This window comes from Cynocephalus volans, chromosome 3 (assembly GCF_027409185.1).
Source record: "Cynocephalus volans isolate mCynVol1 chromosome 3, mCynVol1.pri, whole genome shotgun sequence".
Lineage (NCBI taxonomy): Eukaryota > Metazoa > Chordata > Mammalia > Dermoptera > Cynocephalidae > Cynocephalus > Cynocephalus volans.
In genome coordinates this window covers 72,213,051-72,233,981 of record NC_084462.1, presented here as the reverse complement: position 1 = coordinate 72,233,981, position 20,931 = coordinate 72,213,051, and the positions used below count along the sequence as shown (strand labels likewise).

Sequence of the window (20,931 nt, the reverse complement as noted above, 5' to 3'; positions counted from 1 at the left end):
GGCACTAAGATGGAGTGCACTTGGCATATTTAAGGAAAGCAGAGAGGCCAGTATGACTTGAGTGGTGTTAGCAAGGGAAAAATGGGAAAAAATAAATTCAGAGAGGTAACCAGGGGCCAGATCATATACAGCCTTGTAGGGCATGCTAAGGATTTTCAATATTACTCTGAGAGTAAATGGTCTGACTTACATTTAAAAGGATCACTGAGTGCTCTGTGGAGCATGGCTATAGAGGGGCAAGTGTGGAAACAGGGAGATCAGTTTAGGTAGGTAGGAAGATAGATGCCCAATAAATATCACGTATTTATATTTATTTATGTTGCTGTTATAATACATGTCTGCCAGTATTTTGCTGCATGCTGGCGATGCAACGATTAATAAAAAAGATACTCTTTGCAGTATAGGGAGGGAGATTGCCATTGATGTATTTGGGATTTTGTTGATCATGTTCATTTATTCTGGAGGGAAACTATTGAATAGTCTCTGGAAGACTGAAGAAAAACAGACTGATTGAATTTGTAAGATTGAGGAGGAATAGGATTTCACTGTGTGAAAAAGTGTCAGTGTTGAGTGTGGGACACCTGAATGCCAGAAGGCGGGTGTTGGTTCATGTGGTGAGGTGGAAAGCAGAATATGACCAAATGGTTGGGAGTAATGGCCAGGAAGGGTTAGGCCTTATAGTGCTCCTTGTGTTTTAAAATGGATGGTAAGGAGCCGGGTATTAAAGCAGGAGGAGATGTTGTTACAGGATGTAAAGTGGAATCTGATTATAATAATCAAAAAAGGTTGTTGAGCACCTATTTGTACATGATGCTTAACTAAATGCCTTCAAAAGGAGCCATGGGATTGCAGCCCCTGCCCTCTAGGAGTATAGGACCCAAGCAGGTGACAACATGTGACCAACCTAGTGCTAGACCAGTAAGTCATTAGAGAATAGAGTAAGGTCCTTGGCATGTGCCTTATGCCAAATTCATTGGGAGTCAAAAGTAAAGAAAAATGTGATAGGGTAGGGAAGTAGGAAGTTTTGAGTCCATAAATGAGAAATTGTGGGTAATTCAATAATGAAGATTACAAGAGAACCCCAAGTTTCTTTTCCTCCTAGGGGCCGATGTGATGAGAACATTACCAGAAGGGATAGGGAAGTTAGCCCGGAAGAAGTACAGTACTCAAAGGCCAAGATTCTTCTTTGTTTTTATCACAGTGCTCTTCAAATAGATGTGGTAAATCCTGTTTAAAATCAGTATAGACAGGGCTGGCCAGTTAGTTCAGTTGGTTAGAGCATGGTGCTGATAACACCAAGGTCCAGGGTTCAATGCCCATACTGGCCAGCCACCAACAATATAAAAAAATAAAATCACTATAGACAGAAGTGTGAATCTCAGCAACATTTTAGAATCTGACGAATAAAATTGCATTGTGAAATATAGTTGACACTTTTAAAGAATTACTTCTCTTCTGTTTGTTCTCATTTTTCAAAGCCAGATTCCCTTTCTAGGTATGTGTTCTGAAGAGTAGAAACTGACTCTTTCGTTAATTCTTACTTAACCACTTGCTGTGTGCCAGTCCCTGGAGAGTGGGGTACACAAAGCTGAGAAGACCCTCCCTCTGGTAGAAAAGAAAGTCCCCTTAAGCCCAGAACCTTTTGATAAGTCTTCAGTAGAGATGTTTATGAAGGACTCTGAGCCATGGGCGTGGGGGGGAGTGTTTCACAAAGGAGTTGACATTTGAGTGGAATTGCTCTTGAAGGGAGTTTGCCACTAGGAGAAAGAGGTAAAAGATGGAGGGTCCCTCTCCCCATCCCCCAGCACACTCCAAGGTGTATCCTTGTAAACACTAAGGAGAGATCAAATGTCAAAATACGCAAGGCCTCACCCAGTACTATTCACTACCTATTTGTGTGCATACCTTCCTCAAAGTGTTTGAATCAACCAGTTTATTCCCCTGGGGTACATGTGGTAAAGAAAAAATTGGATAAAAACATAGGAAACTGAGCAAAGGAATTTCCCTGAAATTACACAAGACTCCAGTAGAGTCAAAATGGGAGCTAGAGTTTTCTGTCCCTTCTACCTCTCTCTAGCATCACTTCCCCCAGTCACATAAACTCATCTCTGAAGTTTGGAGATGCAAGGATGAGAAGGTTACCATCATTGCTCTAAACTCCTAAAACAATGAGGTTCCCCCTTGCCTGCCTTCTTCCTACTGCCCCTTCTCGTTAATGTCTGTCACAATCCCCATGGGGATCATAACAAGGCCTCGCACCACACTCTTTCATAAAAGATGATGCTACATGCCATCAAAAAAAAAATCACAGACAGGTACGTTCATGCCTCAAGCAAAGAATCTTTAATATCAGACTCTCTTATCCACAGACAGAATTGTTCCATCTCCTTTCAGTTCCACGTCCCTCTGTTTGAGGGATAAAGTGTTTCTCTTCCAGGATTTTGTCAGCTGGATGTAGTATTTGGAGGTGGCAGAAGTAACGTAAAGATGGGAATTATCCTTAAGAAGGGAAAAAATGAGATTATTCACCCTGACTAGATGGGAAGAATTTGGCCCCCTTTTCTGCTGTTTCTGGTTTTCAACTAAGATCTTTAAATGTGTTGTTGTTCCCCTCCTGTGCATTAGTTATGGAACCAAACAAAGGTTGTCGTCATATATGGGGTTTGTGTGGGCTCACTTTGTGGTGGGGAAGAGAACCCATGTGGCATGGCAGTTCTTCAACTTCACAACAAGAATCAGTGTGGAAATGCAAAAAGAAAAGAAAAAAAATAACAAGTGAGACCTACTAAGAAGGGTGCAAAATTCTGGAACTGGGACAGACTGAAAGCATTAATCCTGTCCCAGACTATTTGCCTCTTCCAGAAAGCTCACACTGATTTAGTTGACTGGGGATTTTTAGGATTATTCACCCTGGTAGTTGCTATTCAAGACTTGAGGGCTAAACTTTAAAATGAAAATGAGTTTGGCACACAATAAAGGCTTTGTTTTACCAAGTTTGATGGTTTTATTTAATCTTTAGGGGTGGAGGATGCCTAAAACATTTTAGGGCACAATTTCTTAATTTTATAGGCAGTTCATGCTTATCTCTTCTCCCAGAGAATAACTGGAGGAGAAAGTTTCACTCTTGTTTTTTACTAATTAGTTATTTCATTCATATTATGTCATTTTGAGTCACAACATAAATCTGTAGGCGGGAGGTAAACAGTCATATCTGGAAAAGCTGGATTTGAAGTTGGTCCTTCTTGAATCAAAAAGTAAGTCAAAGTACTCCCTCTGCTAGCCTTGCATTTGCAGCCCCCAGAAGGATGCATATGCATTAAAAAGGTGTCGAGACAGTCCTGTGGTGTTCTTATTCTCACCAAGTATGCTCTACAAGTACATGTTCTGGTTTGTGATTCTATCTGGCGGATTATCGTAAACCTTATTAAGACTGGTGGTGAATAATCTTCTGACAGACTTTTCTGCAGGAGTTGGACTGAAAGCCCCATCTTTAGCATGTGCATTTTGCTCTTTTCACTTGGATCCTCACTCTTTCTGCCTTTGTGTGCCGCCTCTGTACAGCAGTCTCTTGAGTCCAAGGCATAGAACAATCTGGCTCGATGTGCTTAGTTAATTGGTGTGTCATCTAGTCCTCTGAGACTCCTCTTCAGCATGATCGCTGTTTTATTGAAGTGGTTTGAATGATGTGTTAAATGATGAAAGCCAGGCCCATGGCTTAGAAAAAGTCTCAAGATAGGTGAAGAACATATTCAGAGAGCCATACAAGGTCATTGTCATTAAAGTAACACCATCTTCTGAAGATTTTTATGGATTCTGTTATTTTGACGAAAAGAGTTTTTCTTAGAGTTTTAGAATTACCTTTACCAAGTTAAAAATAAATCCACAGTGCTGTTCTCTGTTCATGGAATATCATTTTTCTTCATCTCTTCCAGGATGCAGTTTAAATACCCATCTTTCATGATGCCAACTCTGATCTCTCCTGCTGAAAATAATATCTTCCTCTCTGACCTTCATCAACATCTTCCTTGTCGCATAACATTTTCAACTTTGTATTATAGTAATTTATGGGCATGTCATAGGTGGGAGGTAAACAGTCATATCTGAAAAGGCTGGATTTGAAGTTGGCCCTTCTTGAATCAAAAATTACAGGATTCAAATCTGATTCTCTCATAATCTCCTACTCTATCCAGCACAATTCCAGTGCCCTACTGGGTATTCCAGAAATCTTTTTGGCTCAATTTTTCCCTACTTTTATAATGGTTTTAAAGCTGTTTCTGAAAAGAAAGATCAGAGTTTAAAGGTTGATGGAGCTTTTGACATAAGTGTCCATAAATGTTTGCTGAATAGATCACAAGTGTTTTCCCTGTAAAGAAGAGCATTCTGTTTGCCAAAGTTATCAGACCCAGATTCAGATTCCACCGCAACCAGTCAAAGCTATAGAACCCTGGGTAAATCAGTTAATCTCTCTGGGCCTCAGTTTCTTCATCTTTAGATGGGAGCTCTATTTCAGAGCTTTTGGACAAAGGTCACAATGAGAAAATTAAGCCATTATTTTTTCTCTTTAAAAGGAATTTCCTTTTGAAATGTTTACGTATGATTCAAAAAGACAAATAATTTCATTAAAGATAATAACTGGAGTGTAAGCTTTAGCTTCTACTCTCACCTCAAACTCCACTAAAAATAACTTAATGGGATTTTTTTTTAAAGCATAATACCTTAAACCAAAGTGAAAGAGGAAGTAGACAACAAATGAACTACCAATAGCATATCCTCAGAGGAATAAGAGAAAATATCGCACTCAGGAGACAAGAGCAGGCTGCTATAACAAAGGAACTTTCAGAGAAAAAATAGGAGCGAAGAGAAAATTAGCTAACCAGGTCAGGACCTCTAACATGAAAAATAGAAGTTCTAGGAAGAGAGAACAGAGAAAACAAAGGGAAGGAAATCATCAAAGTATTTTAATTTTAATGTTATAATGCGGAAGAAATATGTCATTTGAGATTGTCCCCCTCTTAGTATTTCTACAGAAAAATGAAAAACTTAAAAAGACCTAACATTTTTCCTAGATGACATATGGCAGTGTTTTTGCTCAGAGAAAATGTGTTTTTGTTGGGGAATCATAAATAGTAAATTTTCAAAGGGAAAATTTAACATAAAAAGTACAAATAGTTGGATGTAACTACCTTGTCTTATGGGAATTTAAAAACTGTCAATACATCTCATTTTTTGTCTTTGCCCTTATACATATTGTTTAACAGATGCCAGATAAAACTCATTAGATATCAAAAAAATGAAGTGTGATCTTCTACATTTACAAGCAAATCCGTAAACCATGTTGAGCTATGTAAATTAAAATAAAAGTATTGAAAAAGGGGCATGGATCACCCAGCCCAGTACCCTTGACAGAAGCTTCCGGAGAAGTTTGATGGAGAATTTGTTATTTTCTTTCTGATATCATTTTTAGATTTAAGGGCTGTCATTCTAATTCTTGAACTGCTGAAGAGCTCAGACTTTGGATTAATAACAGGAGTTGGGTTCACATATCGGTGCCACCACATGTAATCAGTGTGATCTTGGCCAATTCACTTTGCTACTCCAAATGTCTGTGTCTTATCTGTAAAACAAAGATAACATTAGAATTCATTTATGCCTCATGTATTTACTGAATGCCTTTTATGTGTCAAACACTTTACTAAGTGTTGGGGATACACTGGTAAATAAAACAGGTGTGTTCCCTTTCCTTGTTGAACCTAGAGTATAATAAGGGAAGCAGAATATAAACAGTGATAGTAAACACTTATATTTTTGAAAACAAGCATAGAATATTTTCAATATTGTAGGCTCTTTTATAAACACTTTCTTTCATTTAACATTAACAACATCATAAAGTTACTTTAAGAAGTAAGTTTCTTTTTCAAATAGCATCTTATATGTATTGAGTGCCAACTAAGTAATAAGAATTATGGTGCATTATCTAGACTTGGTTCCTGCCTCTAGATGTACAGAAGAACTCATCCCTCCTTCTCCCTACAAAAAACACCCAGCAACATAGCTGTCTCTAGTGGGTCTGTAGCTGCAGCTCTGTTTGCCTTTCTAGCCCTTGGTGACTGTGAATCTGGTCAGAGGGGTGACGGATGGCTTTGGAGGTCCTATAAGCAGCTGCTATCAGCCTCTCGGGAACATAAAAATTTGGCATTGGTGTGCTTCACTCAAATACTGATGTTTTTTTCTCTTCTTTTTTATAATTATGTCTAAGAATGTGAGTGGAAGTTGAATATTACTGTAATATATTTACTCTGCTGCTCCAACCAGTGAAACATCTTACCTGTTGATCAGAAGTTTCTGCTGAAAACCATCAGAAGGTGAAAGGATCTGAAGGGTCCAAAGACAAAGAAATTTCAGTGGAAGATAGCATAGGAAAGTGGTGAGGATGTGGTTCTGGAGTCCTTGTCATGGGACCTCCTTCCCTTCCATTGAAGAGTGTTGAGGAAAAAGAGCATGTAACAGTTTCTTTCATTCATTCTCCTATCTGTAATTCTGTTTTAACTTGATTTTTTTCCATTGTCATATTTGTGTGTAAAATTTTGTGTAACTTACTGCAAAAAGGAGCTGTTAAAATGACCTTTGGCAGATGATGGATTGACTAGTTCAGTCTTTTGCAAGGTTTGTGAAGGGATCCAGCTGTCTCAGATTACCATGCCTAAATGTGCATTTTCCAAGCTTGTCAGTGATTGTAGTGAATGTGAAACTGGCAAAGTGAAGTGTTTCCCACTGAATGAGGCATTGTTGAGCTTGCTTTGTGCTCAGAGGTATCGGGAACAACCATGAGATTGACAAAACAAGATGGAACAGGTGCTAGTAGTCCCAGCTCAGCATTTATTATTTTCATGGATTTCAGACTGATTTTAAAGTTTTTCTAACAGCACATGCCTATATCATGTATACACACAACACAGAGAATTTGGAGTTAAAAAAAAAAAAAAGATGTCCACAAACTCTTGATATGAAGAATAAAGAAATAAAGAGAAGACAAAGCTGGCATTTGATAATCCATCTTCAGATGTTTGAAGGATTGTCAGTGGAGCAGCAGCAGGTTGTTGCTTTATGACCAGCAGGTTGAACCTTCTGCAACTTAAAAAAACAAAACAAAACATGGCTTTCTATTCAATATAAAGAATTTTCTGATGGATGGATCCCTACACCTTTCATACTCAACAGTGGAATCTGCCGTTAGAGGTAAAAATGCCTGGGGACATTTAAGTAGGGACTGAATGACCACTGATTTCAGATTTTTTTTGAAAAAATTCTTTGTAGAAGAGACAGGTATAAGGTTAGGCAAGATGAAGTCATTTATTCATTAAGTTGCTCAGTATATCTTTGTTGAGTGCTTACTATGTAGCAGGCCCTGTGCTAGTCACTGGGGACACGGCTGTGAACAAAACTGACAAAAGTCCCTGCTTCCATGGAGCCCACATTTTAAGGAAGGGTGCTTGACAATTGTAATTTGTTAGATGAAAATAAACAGGGTGATATGCTAGGAATAACTAAGTGGTGTGGTGTTACTTTTGAGTTGAGATCTAAAAGGTAAGAAGGAACAAGTCTGCTAGTGACATCTTTCAACTCTAAAATTCTATGAGTCTGTGATAATTTTGGGAACCACTACTGTTAACTTTGAGGTATCCAGTGGTAAAAACCACTCCTCCTAGGATTCTGTCAATACTCAAATCCAGTGACCTGTACTTGGCTTTAAAAATCCTCTAAAAGATTCTGCAGACCATATTACATACTTTGGTTCTGAACTGGATAATAACTTTAACATTTTCTATAGGATTTATTTAGAAAATTATTTTACATACCTTATCTTGTATTTAGAGACTAGAATATTTTTTAACCAGAAGAGAGACTTTAGAATTTGTTAAATCAGACCATTCCTTCTTACCAGTGAGGAAGCTGGGATCCAGAGAAGGGAAGGAATGTGCCCGTATTTGCCGCACACAGCTCACACTGCAGAGGAGGACTGCATTCTAGGCTTTGTGATATGAAGTATGTGCGCTTTCCTCTCTTCTGAGCTGTTGACATCCTCTTGCTCAATGTCATTCTAACTAAAAGGGTGACAACATAACATTTTATATATGTGTAGCATTTAACAAAGCCATTTAATATTTATTATCTCATTTAAGCTTCTCCCTACTATGGTGAGAAATGACTGAAAAATCAGTAATTTGAGACATCAGAGATTGCTATGAGATTCAAGGTTCCCATTTTGTAAATGAGGAAACTGAGATCCAGAGAAATTAAAAGGCTTTTCTAGAAGGATTAAGTGACTAGATCAGGCAGCAGCAGTCAAATGTCCTGACTCATGGATTAAAGTCTGCTTCTTCCATTATGCTCTAGAAAAAAGTAGATCCAATAGTATGAAAGAAGAAGAGATGAATGGTAAACGTAAATGAGCAGGAAATTAGATAAAGGATAAGACAAGTTGATTGTGGCTCTCCTGGTCAGTCAAGACTGCCTTTCAAGACACCTTACACTTTTCTATAGCTGGCTCAGTTTTACCATATTTTGAAATGTGCCTATTGTCTTTCATAAACCAAGACCTAGTTTATTTCTTAAAAGAAACACAAAATTAACCTAATCTCCAGTATGTCTACTATAATAGGAAGTGAGTAGGTGAGAATGCCATCTAATCAATAAGCATTTATCCAGTGCTCCCCTATGTTGGCAGTAAGGGTACACACTTTGCCCTTAGGAGCTCCTTGACTAGTGGGAGGAAAGAGAAGTAAAAGTGCACTGAAAGCACATAGGACTTGGCAGATGAGAGTGAAGCTGACAGCAGTATCAGGGAAAGCATTTCAGTTATCAATTACTGTTTAGTAAACTACCTCAAATTAGTGGCTTAAAATAACAACCATCTATTTCCTTGGGATTTGTGAGTCAGGAATCCTAGCAGGACCCAGCCATTCCACAGAGCATCAAGGGTCTCTCATGAGGTTACAGTCAGGTCATGGTTAAGAATGGAAAACCCAAGATGACTTCTGCATGCATGGCACCTTGGTGGGGATGGCTAGGAAAAACTACCTCCCCGCGCGCCTCCCCAGCCCACCATGGCTAGCTTAGTCTTCCTTTGTGGTGCCTGGTGGTTTAAGCTGCAGTGGCAAAAGCTGCAAGTCTCTGAAGGCCCAACCTCAGAAATTACACAGGATCGCTCTTGGCACATTTTGTTGATCACAGCATAGACTCTTGATGAGGAAGTAAAAGGTCACATTGCCAAAGAGCACCCGAGATGTAGATTCTGTTAAGGCCATCTCTGGAAACATGATACACCCCAGAAAGCTTCCTAGAAGTGATGGTGTCTAAGCTAAGTTATGATGAATGGGTTAGATTTGTAGGACAGTGTTCCAGCAGGAGCAACAGTACATACAGAGGCCAGAAGTGTAAAAATATCACCTGATTATGTCTCCCTTGAGTTTGAAATGTCTAGAAATAGGAGTTTAGATTAGGTTGAGCTCAATAGACTAGACCCCAGTACTAGTATTTTCTCAAATACACACAGCTACATGACTCCAGAGAGTGGTTTAGAGATGGAAGCCCCTAGAGCTAGGTCTCTAAGAAACTGTTGTCATGATTAAAGTTTTCTGCTGTCAGAGGACACAGGTCAGCATTAAACAAACAGATTAAAAGAGTGTCATTTCTTAATTCTTATTATGAGGATTTAAATGGTTATTGAATTAAGCATATGAGATGGGGTTTTGGGGCAGTTAACTCTAATCTCTTCCCTTCTTGCAACTCTAGTCTTTAATAAGAAGTAAGTCATCTAAATTAATCATAATGCTTAAATATGTACAGGTGCTACTGATCATTCGTACCAGTGATGCCTAAGTAAGAGGGTCTTGTCAAACCCGAATTAAAATTGTCAAACTGTAATATTAAAGTGTTGCTATGTGTTGCTTCGCCCCCCATGGATTTGTCACCCTTCTTCCCCTGGGTGACGGAGATGCAAAGGATTACTCAAAGCCCATCTTTTCTGAGCAGTGTGAATCCCCGAAGTGGTTAACTTCCCTGGGAACGCTCAAGTGAGAGCCAACCCTTCCATTTGGGAAATTAATGCCGAATTGGGGTTCTCTTCCTGCATTTATTTTCCAGACCAGGAAGTTACAGGAAGAGAACAAAGGTGGGGTTATAGTTTAACCATATAGGCTTGTAACTTTCAGTGAAACAAGCCAGATGACATTCCAGTAAGGCTATCAACAAAAGCTTTGATCTTAACAAACATTCCTTCTCCCGCTAGCAGTTTCTCAGTATCTTTACATAACAATCAGTAACTAGTCTGTCTTTGAGCCAGCAACCTGCTGTGCCACAATTCTTATCTTGCACCAGAGACTTACAGCCTGAGGAAAATTTCCTGTCCTTGCAGGGTCAATATTTGAAACTGCAAGACTTTGGAAAACCAAGCTCTGTGAAGTACATATGCTTTTTAGTATATTCCACACTAAAGAGTTTGTGTACTGCAAGTGTACTTCAAAAAGTTCATGGAAAAATAGAATTAAAAGATAATATGAATCTTTCCATGAACTTTTTGAGGTATTCTCATATGTTCATTAAGGTATTGTAGCATAAAAACAACCAACCCATGCACCACCAGGTTGACCAGGCTGTAGGAGATGTTACCATCAGGAGATTTATCGTGATCAACTAATGCTTATTGTCAACCTACTGCAAAGTACTGTTTCTGATGTCGTGGAAAACATTAAAGTTTATGATTTAGAGTTTATCCTTTTTTTTTTTTTTTTTTTTTGTCTTTTTCGTGACCGGCGCTCAGCCAGTGAGTGCACCGGCCATTCCCATATAGGATCCGAACCCGCCGCGGGAGTGTCGCTGCGCTCCCAGCGCTGCACTCTCCCGAGTGCGCCACGGGGTCGGCCCTAGAGTTTATCCTTAAGTTAAAATTTATCAGGCATTAAAGACACAGGAAGATGAAGAACTATTACCAAGTAGGATGTGATACACTGCCTAGTGAATTTTATGGACAGGGAGTGGTACGAATTTTGTCCACAAAATTGTGGGTTGAGTCTTCTGGTACTAACTCCCAACATAAGAGGAGGAACAGGAGGAAGAATGTGAGCTAAATCCTGAAAAGATGGGTAGATTAGAGTTCTCTCTACTCGTCTGTTGCACCATCTCAGGTTCCAGAGCGGAAAACTACCCTCAGTATTGCGTTTTGAGCTATGCAAACATTTGAAGAGCAATTGTTTTTCTATTAGAAAAGTAGAATAGTTGCTTTCATCCATCATGATTGAACTTTGTCTCTTTAATTCAAAAGTGTCACTGAATTTCTTCTCATTGCACAGAATACCATCAGAGACCCTTGTTTTTAAGTGACTTTTAGAGCTTTAGTTATATACCCAGATATTTTAATTAGATTGCTCTGAGTAGAGCTACTGATGGAAATCCAGATGGAATAATTAGAGTGTCTGCAAAGCTACAAAGTAAGTCTTTTTAAATGGAGAGGTTTTTCCCCCTTTTTCATTTATGAGTTAGCTGCCTCATATTTACTATGGCCTCATTGAAATTATACATTGCATTTAAATACCGTATTCAACTAAAAAGTTATTCAGCCAGAGTTTTTAGTCTAATGTGATATAGACAGATTGATATAAACACACACACATATATCTGCACATATGCATACACATACATATGCATATACATACACATACACTCTTTTTTAAGGAAAAAAAAAGATGCTAGTGAAATAGCATTAAGGGAGAGGAATGAGAATTATGTGTTTTGGGACAGCAGGGTTAAGAAGACCAAGCAACATTTAAAGATTCAAAACAATAGCATTTAGCATGAAATCTACTTTTTATCATCCTTACCCAGCCATGAGAATGAAGAAAGACAGTGTCCAGCTGTAGCAATAGTTTGCTAGCAGGAGAATTAGAAGTAAAGGTACTAGCGCCCGAGGGGTGGGTCATGAATTAATAATTGCTATGTAGCGGATGAACCCCGTCAGAAGAGCTGAAAATGAGGAAGTTGCCTTGCAGAGCGCTATCAATCACTCAGTGACCATAACTTCCAGTAATTAGTGTATTTTATGGGCCTTTGCTTCAGTGGCTCGAAAGCACATATGCTCCAGTCACAGCTAAACTTTGCCGGAGTAATATTCCAGGATGATTTATCCTCCTGCTGCACTGGGATATAACCCTATATTAGGTGAAGATTGTGAACTAAGCTGCAATAAAGTGTAAGTTTAGGTACAGTTTGCCCAGGTTGAGACCTCAATGTATCATGCTTTTCAGCATTCATGGTTAGGCTACAGCAAGCAATCATTTTTAACAGTGAAACAAATAAAGCAATTAAAGGAACAGCATTAGGGTATTGTACTTGTGAATTACTGTTGCCCTCTCCCCATTTCTGTCCATTGTAATAAGCCCATTTCTAATTACAAAAAAAAAAAAAAACACTTTGTTAGAAACATTTATTTGTGATGCTGTGTTTTCTCCATTATTAGTAGTAATCTGGGATAGAATGCAGGACCTTGTGAATGATAGAGAAGTGCTTGATTTATTTTTGTGGTACTGCATTTGGGCTCCTTAAATTAATATAAATTTACTTGATATCAGTGGACTTTGGTAAGGATGAGTAGTTCTTTTTGAAATATTGGCACGTTAAGGAGTATTCTTGAACCTCACATTTTGGCTCTTTCTAAACAAAGAAAAAATGTTATTTACAAACTCTGAGAAGTATTTGGCACTTTTTGTACAGGCATAATGAGTTATTTGCTGTGGTTTACCCACTGCACTAGAAGTCTCCAGGGCATTTGCAGACAGGGCTCTTTGCCATTGCCAAAACATCTGTAGAGCCCAGTGTTCCTAGTAATTTAACAAGCTTTGCCACCAACTTAAAGTATGACCTTAGGCAGCTTAATTAAGCTTCTGGTGACTCCACTGGGCCATAATTCTGTTTGTATTAAAGAAATCTGTAGAGTTTGTAGGAAAGTGTTATTTGATAATAAGTATAAATTGAATAAGGAAAAGATAAGCCTGGTTCCACTGTATTGTCTTTAGAGTGAAATATTTCTACACCACTTTTAATGATAGTGTCCTTGAATTTCCTTAAGTAGATACGAGTTATAAGCTAATTTCACCAAGCATAGATGGAAAGGTATGCAGTTTGATGCTTTCATTACACTTATTATCCCATCTTTAATTTGCAGTGTATTATAATATCATCCAAGTTAAACAATAACAGTAAAACAAACTAATTGTCTTTAATTAAAGTGAATTAGGTTTTGATTTTAATATATTTGATGTAGTGAGAACTGATAATGTAGAGTGTCTCAAAGGTTATTAGGGCATATTTCTGTTGGTCCTGATGGTGTTAGTAATAACCCTCTTCCTCATAGTTCTAGACATGAACAAATATGTCACTTCATCAGTCTCTGTTACTCGCACTTATGCCCCTCCGCAGGGGTTGCAGATTCCACAAGTTATCAGCTAATGGCATTATACATTAAAAATTGAAGCTTTCCTCACTGCGAGGCCTTTCAAGGCTTTGTTCTTAAGCCCTAGACACTTTGGAGTGCAGCTGCAAACTATAGGCAGAAGATTAAATTAATTTGTAACTCTTTTTTTTTTTTTTTTTTTGGTCCTGCATTACTAAATCCTCTACATTTAATTGAAACCCTACTTCAAGACGCTTTGTGTTTCTGTGTTCTTTGTTGTCAGTTTAACCTCCAAAGCACTTTAACACTGGTAAATTGCTGTTATATCCTTTGGATTGTTTTTAAACCATTCAGTAAGAGGACAGTGAAATTGATACATGGGAAGAAAAGTAAAATCTTAGGGTAGATTTTGAGGTATTTAATATTTATTATGGTTCTTCACCAGCATAGTTTCAGATGATTTAAACTCCTTCTCTAGGACTGTGTAAATTTGTCTTGGGATGAAATCTCACCTAGGGAATTTTATGTAATCCAGTAGTTAAGTCTGATTTTTAAAAGTTTCCCTGTGTCTGAATGTTCCAAAGTGGCTGCTGCATTTCTGTAAAATGAAGGTTTAATGGCAGTGCACAGTCTAAATGCAAAATTCTTAGATGGAAATTTAATTGTGCAAAATGTGCATAAGGTAATTAAGAACAAATTTTAGAACATTCCAGACTATAAAGTCCTCCTTCAGCTAGATCACTGGCTATATTGAAAATGCTTATTTTCAATTTGCAGTTATGCCGGGAAATATAGAATGTCTAAATTAAGAATTTTTAAAAATCCAGTGCTCTTCAGTATAACTGTAAATTTAAAACTACTCTCAAAACATTGTTGATATTCTAAGTAGGAGACTTGATCACCAAAAGCATGTCCTGAATTTGTGTCCTGCACTTGCTTCCTAGCTACAATGTATGTTTTCTCTTTACCTCTTATGATTTCATGACAATAATTATTTTTATTTTATAATGTTGTTTTATTGTCTTATAAATAAATACCATCTAACTTTTTGTTAAAATACAAAAGTTTCTATCATACAGTTGTTCTGTATTTGGCAATTGTGATCACACACATGCATGCAGGCACGCACCAAACATATTCAAATGCTGCTCATTCAAGAGTATTTCATAGGTTATGGCTGGACAAATCAAAGATCAATAAAGTAACATTAAGGAACAGTCCTAGTTTTATAGTGAAATGTTAATAGTTTACTGTTATTTAAATGTATTCCCAACTGGTAAATGCTTTCAGAGTATTCTTTTTCTGCCTTTTACATAATCAATGTCTCACAATGAACAGAGTATTCAGCAGTTTGCAGAATCTTGGATATTGGAATTAAAATGCACTTCTTTTATTTAACATTAAGTAGAATCCTCTCCCTCCACTCCTCCCCCCACCCTCCTCACCCCCAAATAAATAAAGCTTTTCCAAATCTTTTGCAGTGTGAGCCACTCTCCTCCTGGGAATGAAAAGGATGTGAGAAGGAGAGTCGTTTGATGAATTGCTGGCACTTATGTACATCCACATTTTTCAATAGACTTTTTTTTTAAACTGGACTTAAGCTGCCTATATTTAAATGCTTCTTTTTTAAAGATGATAAAGAGAGCAAAGATTTCTATTGGATTAGCCCTAATCTGTTTGCTTTGTGGCAATTCTTTTTTTTTTTTTCTCCTTTCCTTTAACTGTTAACCTATTTATAAATCTAAATCTACATACAAAGGTCATTGGTTGGCTGAACTTAAACCATTTTACTCAGTAAATTTAATTAAGAAAATACAGTGCAACTCATAAGCAAATGAGTTTTTTCCTAGTTTTAAACCAAACCACCCTCTTGAGTGCTGATTGCCTTGCCCGACCCCTGGTGATACAGAAACAGGCAAAATTAAAAAGGACATTAAAGCTTCATTAAATCTGAAACACATTTAGTACAGTGACATATCTGCAGGCCATTTCAGAGAAGATTACATACTCTCTTTTGTAAGTTTCCTAATTTATAATACCTTGACAATAAAAACTGGGGAAATGCAAGTAGATTAATAGACCAGTAGGGGTAAAAGATACAGAATGGCCCCAGGTTCGTCTGTCTCTGAAATATTCACTTGAAGCATACGTGCTCCCTCTTCCCCATATAGGTTCTCTGTTCATACATTGACTTTTGACAGCCTTGTAAAGATCTTGGTCTTCGTGCACTATAACTGCTAAGAGCCCTTTTTATTTTTTACCTCTTCCTAATAGAACTTGATAAAAATAGTTCTAAGACCTGCTGTGTATTTCTTTCTGCTTTGCCATAAGACATATAATACGGAACATAAACACTGTGGCTGCATTAGACTTTGAAGGATAGGGACATACATGAAAAGCAGGTTCCTCTCCCGGGGCCTTAAAGTGATGACTTTTTTGCCTAATAGTGCTGCTGCCTGTTTTCAGTGGTGTAGAATTGGAATCTTTAGCCTTCTGCTGGAGCAGCCCAGTGGTGGCACTCTATGAAATAGGAAGTGATTGTCCTGCTGCTGTTGCAATTCTTACCTACTGGTCAAGGTCAAGGAATCATAATACTTGCAAGATATCTTAGAAGCAGTCCTCCCAGGAGCATAGTTGACAGGTAGGACTTAGGTTCCACAGGCTGTCAGTAAAGTATACAGAAAGCAAAGCTAGATCCAAGAATGATGAATTCACCGGTTCAAGTACTGCCACCTGTTCTCAAGCAGGCTGGTACAGAGAGGCTCCCAGCTGACTAGCCTGCACTGAATTTTCTCTCTGTTCTCTTGCATGGCAGTAACTTATAGAGCAAATGAGTGACATCAGCCATCCTTGTTTACCTTGTACAATCATGACAGAGGGAGCCAAGTAGATGAGTGTATATTCCTAAGTTGGCTGGAGCATGGCCTCTCCATAGAATGATGACTTGAAAATTGGAGGCTTTGTATTGAAATGGGAGGAGTTCACATTTTTTCCTATCCCATTCTTTTTTTTTTTTTTTTTAAGCCTTCCATTTATCATTGCTTAATTCTTTAAACTGCAAGAACCAGTGGCCAGTGTTGGCACCTGCCAGCTAGTTTAGATCTTAATTGTTTGTGTGGTGGACAAGTTTTTCTGCCTGTAAGTCATGTGGACAGAATTCTCCCTTGGTCCCTAAAGACATATTCAACATGTATCCAAGTGAATGGTGCAATGCCTGTAGAAGGGCTTGAGATAGAATGTTCTAAATGTTTTCTAGTAGTTATTAAGCTGTTAGCTTTTGGGGGGGAGAGACCCTCCTCTTGCAGGTTTTCTAACTCTGAATGGGAGTATATGCAAAACTTATAATTTACAGATCAGTGTGATGATAGGCAACAGCTTTTGATGAGCTGTCATTGCCTGTCAAATCGGTACAGAGTGGCACAAATGCTCAGTCCACCCAACACAGTAGATCACAGTGACTCGTCCTTAGTGTTCACACTCTCATTTCCGAGTGTGCACATTGAGATCAGAAACACTGTATTTTCAAAATATGAAGCAAACCTCCTATAGCTTGCATTGGGTGGGGGCAGTGAATGGGAGAGCTGAGTCCCTCCCCTTCCAGATTAATAACAGTACATAGACAACAAACATAATCACACAAAACTCTGAAAGGAAGTTTGGTGAACATCCACACTTTCTTCTTCACCCCAACATGTGATGTTTTGTTATTTATACCTGAAGGTATTATTATACCTGAAGGTATTATTTCATCCTTCAAATGAAATAATGATCATATAACTTTATATCTTGAAAATCCACATACATATATGTGTGTCTTGTATATAAGATACAAGTACAAGGTAGTGAAACTTACTAGATATTCCAAAACACACACACACACACACACACACAAATGAGTATAGGCCCTTTCAAAGTAGTCACCTTACAAGGTTGTATAACATTACTTTTGCTCTAATGGGTTTTGAAAACCTTAGCACCTTCATATCTATCCTTAGTAAGTAACAAAATAATTATGCTTTGTAAGTGACTTTGATTTTTGGTAATATCCATAGACCATTCTAACCTTAGTTTACAAATAATTTACATGATCAACAAGCTGAGGGTTATAATTTTAAGTCCAAGGTAAGATGCAGTTCCAACAAAAGGAAGTGTTCTTCTGTTACTTGAAATGATTCAAAACACAGTTTCAAAGAAGGTCAAAAATGTCAAGCAGCATCAGCGTCTTTGAAATAAGTGCACAACTTTTCAAGATCTAGAAAGGCAATGTAACATGCTAGAAAAAACACTGGACTAAGTCACAACTCTTAGCGTCCGTTCCCAGGCTTCCACTAATTAACTGTGTGCTAACTCCTTTAGTAGGACTCGGAGATTCTAATCTGTAAAGTGGATTGATGCTTTCTTAGATCCATTCCAGCTTTAAAATTCCCTGATGTTATGATTTTACTTTGAAAGTAGTTAACAAATACATATAAAAGGTTTCAGGACTGAGGATGAGCCACATTATAAAGTTGCAAAATTTTGCCACTATTTTATTTAAATAAGTAGTTGACCTTATTACTTTATATCAAGCTGTTTCTGGTTGAAACATTTTGTTTTTACATGTGAGGATCCAAAGATCAAAATTAAGTGACTGGCCCAGAAATACAGAGCAGTTTACAAATCAAGCTAAACTGAAAGCTCTACAGATTTACTTTCCCAATTTCAGACTTAGGCGTACAGTTCTGACTTTACAGTCTTGAAATGGCCACGTTCCCAGTAGTGATAGCTCTTTTCTTCTAACTATGGATGGAAAATGGGTGGAAAACTTAACAAATAGATGAAAATAATGGCACAGTTTTCAGTTTCATAATGTGGCCCATTCCCCACTTCCTAAAACCCTTCATTTATAATTGTAACTGAAAACTCTACAGAGCTGTGGGCTAGAAACAATTAGATGTTCCCATTTTACGAGGGGAAAAGCCAACAGTTTTACATCTCTGTCTAGAAGAAACTCGTACCCATGTAAAATATATCTAAGAGAAACCGCATAAGGGTAATGGTTTAGTTATTAAAATCAGAATATTTTATCAGGGATGCAACATTGTCCATTGAAAATGTCCATTCTAAATACAGCTTATAATGTAATTACAACAATAATTTAGTTTGTGCTTTCGAGGTTGTGAGCTTTTTATGTTTGCTAAATGCAATTCTCAAATTTAGTACTCGTCTGTCTTAAGGAGATCTGCCCTGCATGCAAATTTATAACTAGACAAATATTATTTCCTTTCCCAGCTTGCTCTTGGGAGGTTTCCATATCCTCAGGTAAGATTGTTCATTACTGCCGTTTGCCACTGTGACATTCATTCCTATGTATGAAGGTGCAGGGAGCAATTGTGAACATTTGAGCCACATACAAATAAATCTGTCCTGTTAAATTGAAAAGTGATATCTTAAAGGAGTCATTTAGAAATCTCTATTGATTTTTGATTTTTTTAAACTCCAGATTTTTTCCTCTTTGTTAAAGGTTGAAAGTGATCATCATGCTCTTCCTTTGTGTGACATTGGAGATGTTTTTCCTTATCCTGTCCCCGTACCATGTGCTAATCTTGAGGTTAGAGCAGAGACCCAGCCTTTTCTTGATACACTCTTTGAGCGTTTGGATTCAGTTAAAATTACTTGAGTTAAAGGATTAAGACAAAGTGTGAAAATATCTAATCTAGGCCATTATTTCTGCTAAGCAGATAGACAGACTCCCAATTTTATGTGTGATTTTGAACGTATTCCTTTTAAAGATTTTGCCCCTTCCTGTCCACATTTCTAAGAAAATAAATGGTCCATTATACTACCATTGCTGACTCTAATCTTTATAATTTCTTTAAGATTTTTATTATTAAAGGGTACTAGCACTTAAAATATAAAGCTATTTTGTGGTTTGAAAATGATTCCCCAGTGTGTGTGGGGAAATAAGTGAAATGTCTAGTGGGATGAAAAATGAATGGTTTGACTGTTTTCCTCTGGTTGATGCTCACTGTTTTTCTGGCATCTCAGTCTGTACAGGCCAAAGTGCCTGGAGGCATGTCTGATTTAAAGGTGGTGTTGGTCTCTGCTCTTTAAGCATCTATTAACTTGCTATTATTATGCAAATAAGTGTTGTATTACACATACTAATTTATGCATGGTTAGATTATGCAGATGCATCACAAACATGGTTATTGAATAATAGGATGGGGCTCATTCTCCCTACCATCTTTATAAGCAGTTTTAAGCAAATTCTCCTGGTACCCATGTGGGCATTTTAAAGACGCTTCACTTGCGGAAATATCTCTTTTGTATCCTTTTTCTGATAGAGAAATCCTCCAAGTTGTTAGGTTCAAAAGTGTTAGCCTCACTTGAAATTTGCAGGCTTCTTTGTTTAAACATATTCTTTTCCTTGAAGAGGAAATCTGAAATGTAATCGCTTGGCATACATGTCAGCATTTAGTGAGATTTTACTGTATACAGCCTTGCTTCTTAGCTCAAGGTAGCCCATCAAATTAAAATCACATTTTCAGGATTTATAGCTCATTAGAATATTTGTCTTGGTAAGCCTCTTATTCTGTCGGTAATTTTTAAACAATTCACTGGCCAATTTATGCAGTCCCCTAAAATTTTGAAAATGAACAGAAGAGGCCCTATGACATATATCTCTCAAACAAGTCTTGGTAGAAAACTTATAAGCCTTCTAGAAAAAATTCCAAAGATTGAAGATGTAGCTGTATTCTTAAGATTCCTAATGTCTGGAAAAATAAATTAATGAGATTTGGCAAGTGGTGAGTCTAAGAAACGGATTGCCATTGCATTTGACAAATGAAGCACTGGAGCTGTGGTCAGATTTGGGAAGAGGCTACACACCTTTGCAGTGTTGTTTTCCTGAATTTCTAAGTACACATTTACTCGATCAGTTTTAAGTGGAAGTTGGAAAATTCTGATGTGCTAAACTCCCTAGTTAGCAATAACCTTTATGCTAAAGTAGGGGGAAAAAACTGTATTCCTTGAATTGTGATAGAATGTTGTCATTAAATTGGTGCTCTTATTCCACATAACAGAAGCAACGTTGATGCCATCAGACCTATTTCCCAGGGCTTTCAACAGAAGTTTGGGTGCTTCATTGCTAAAGTCAATAACGACTTTTGGTGAATTGGCACTTATTTTATAGGATTTGTACTATAGACTGAAGGTTAGGAAAGGAGATTTTATAAATGCCTTACCTGCCCCTCCCTTTTGTCCTCAAATAAAGCACATGAAGGAAAAGGTATATTTTTATAGTATCATAGAGACTGTATTATGAAATAACACTTTCTCTTTGGCCCATATTATCTCATTTAAACCCCTAACCACTCTGTGAGATAGCCTACCCTCATAAATTGTGCAAACAGAAGAGTTGATTTGCTCACTGTTGAACTGTGCCAAGTTTGGTTCCATTAAATCCCGAGAAGAGTAGGCAGGAGTGAATCATAGACTGTCAGGGT

At 37.6% G+C, this 20,931-nt stretch overlaps 1 protein-coding gene across 5 annotated transcripts in view; it reads left to right on the top strand.

Annotated features, from left to right (window-relative positions):
• The window catches only part of MAP2K5 (mitogen-activated protein kinase kinase 5), a 239,060-nt gene that overhangs the window by 136,128 nt on the left and 82,001 nt on the right, over window positions 1–20,931 (top strand). For 3 of the 5 annotated variants that reach the window (XM_063088827.1, XM_063088823.1, XM_063088825.1), the window contains one exon: window positions 18,716–18,745. The exons of the other annotated variants lie outside the window; for them this stretch is intronic. In XM_063088827.1, coding sequence (XP_062944897.1) covers window positions 18,716–18,745 — 30 coding nt within the window. The remainder of the gene's footprint in view (window positions 1–18,715; window positions 18,746–20,931) is intronic. 5 annotated transcript variants of the gene reach the window in all.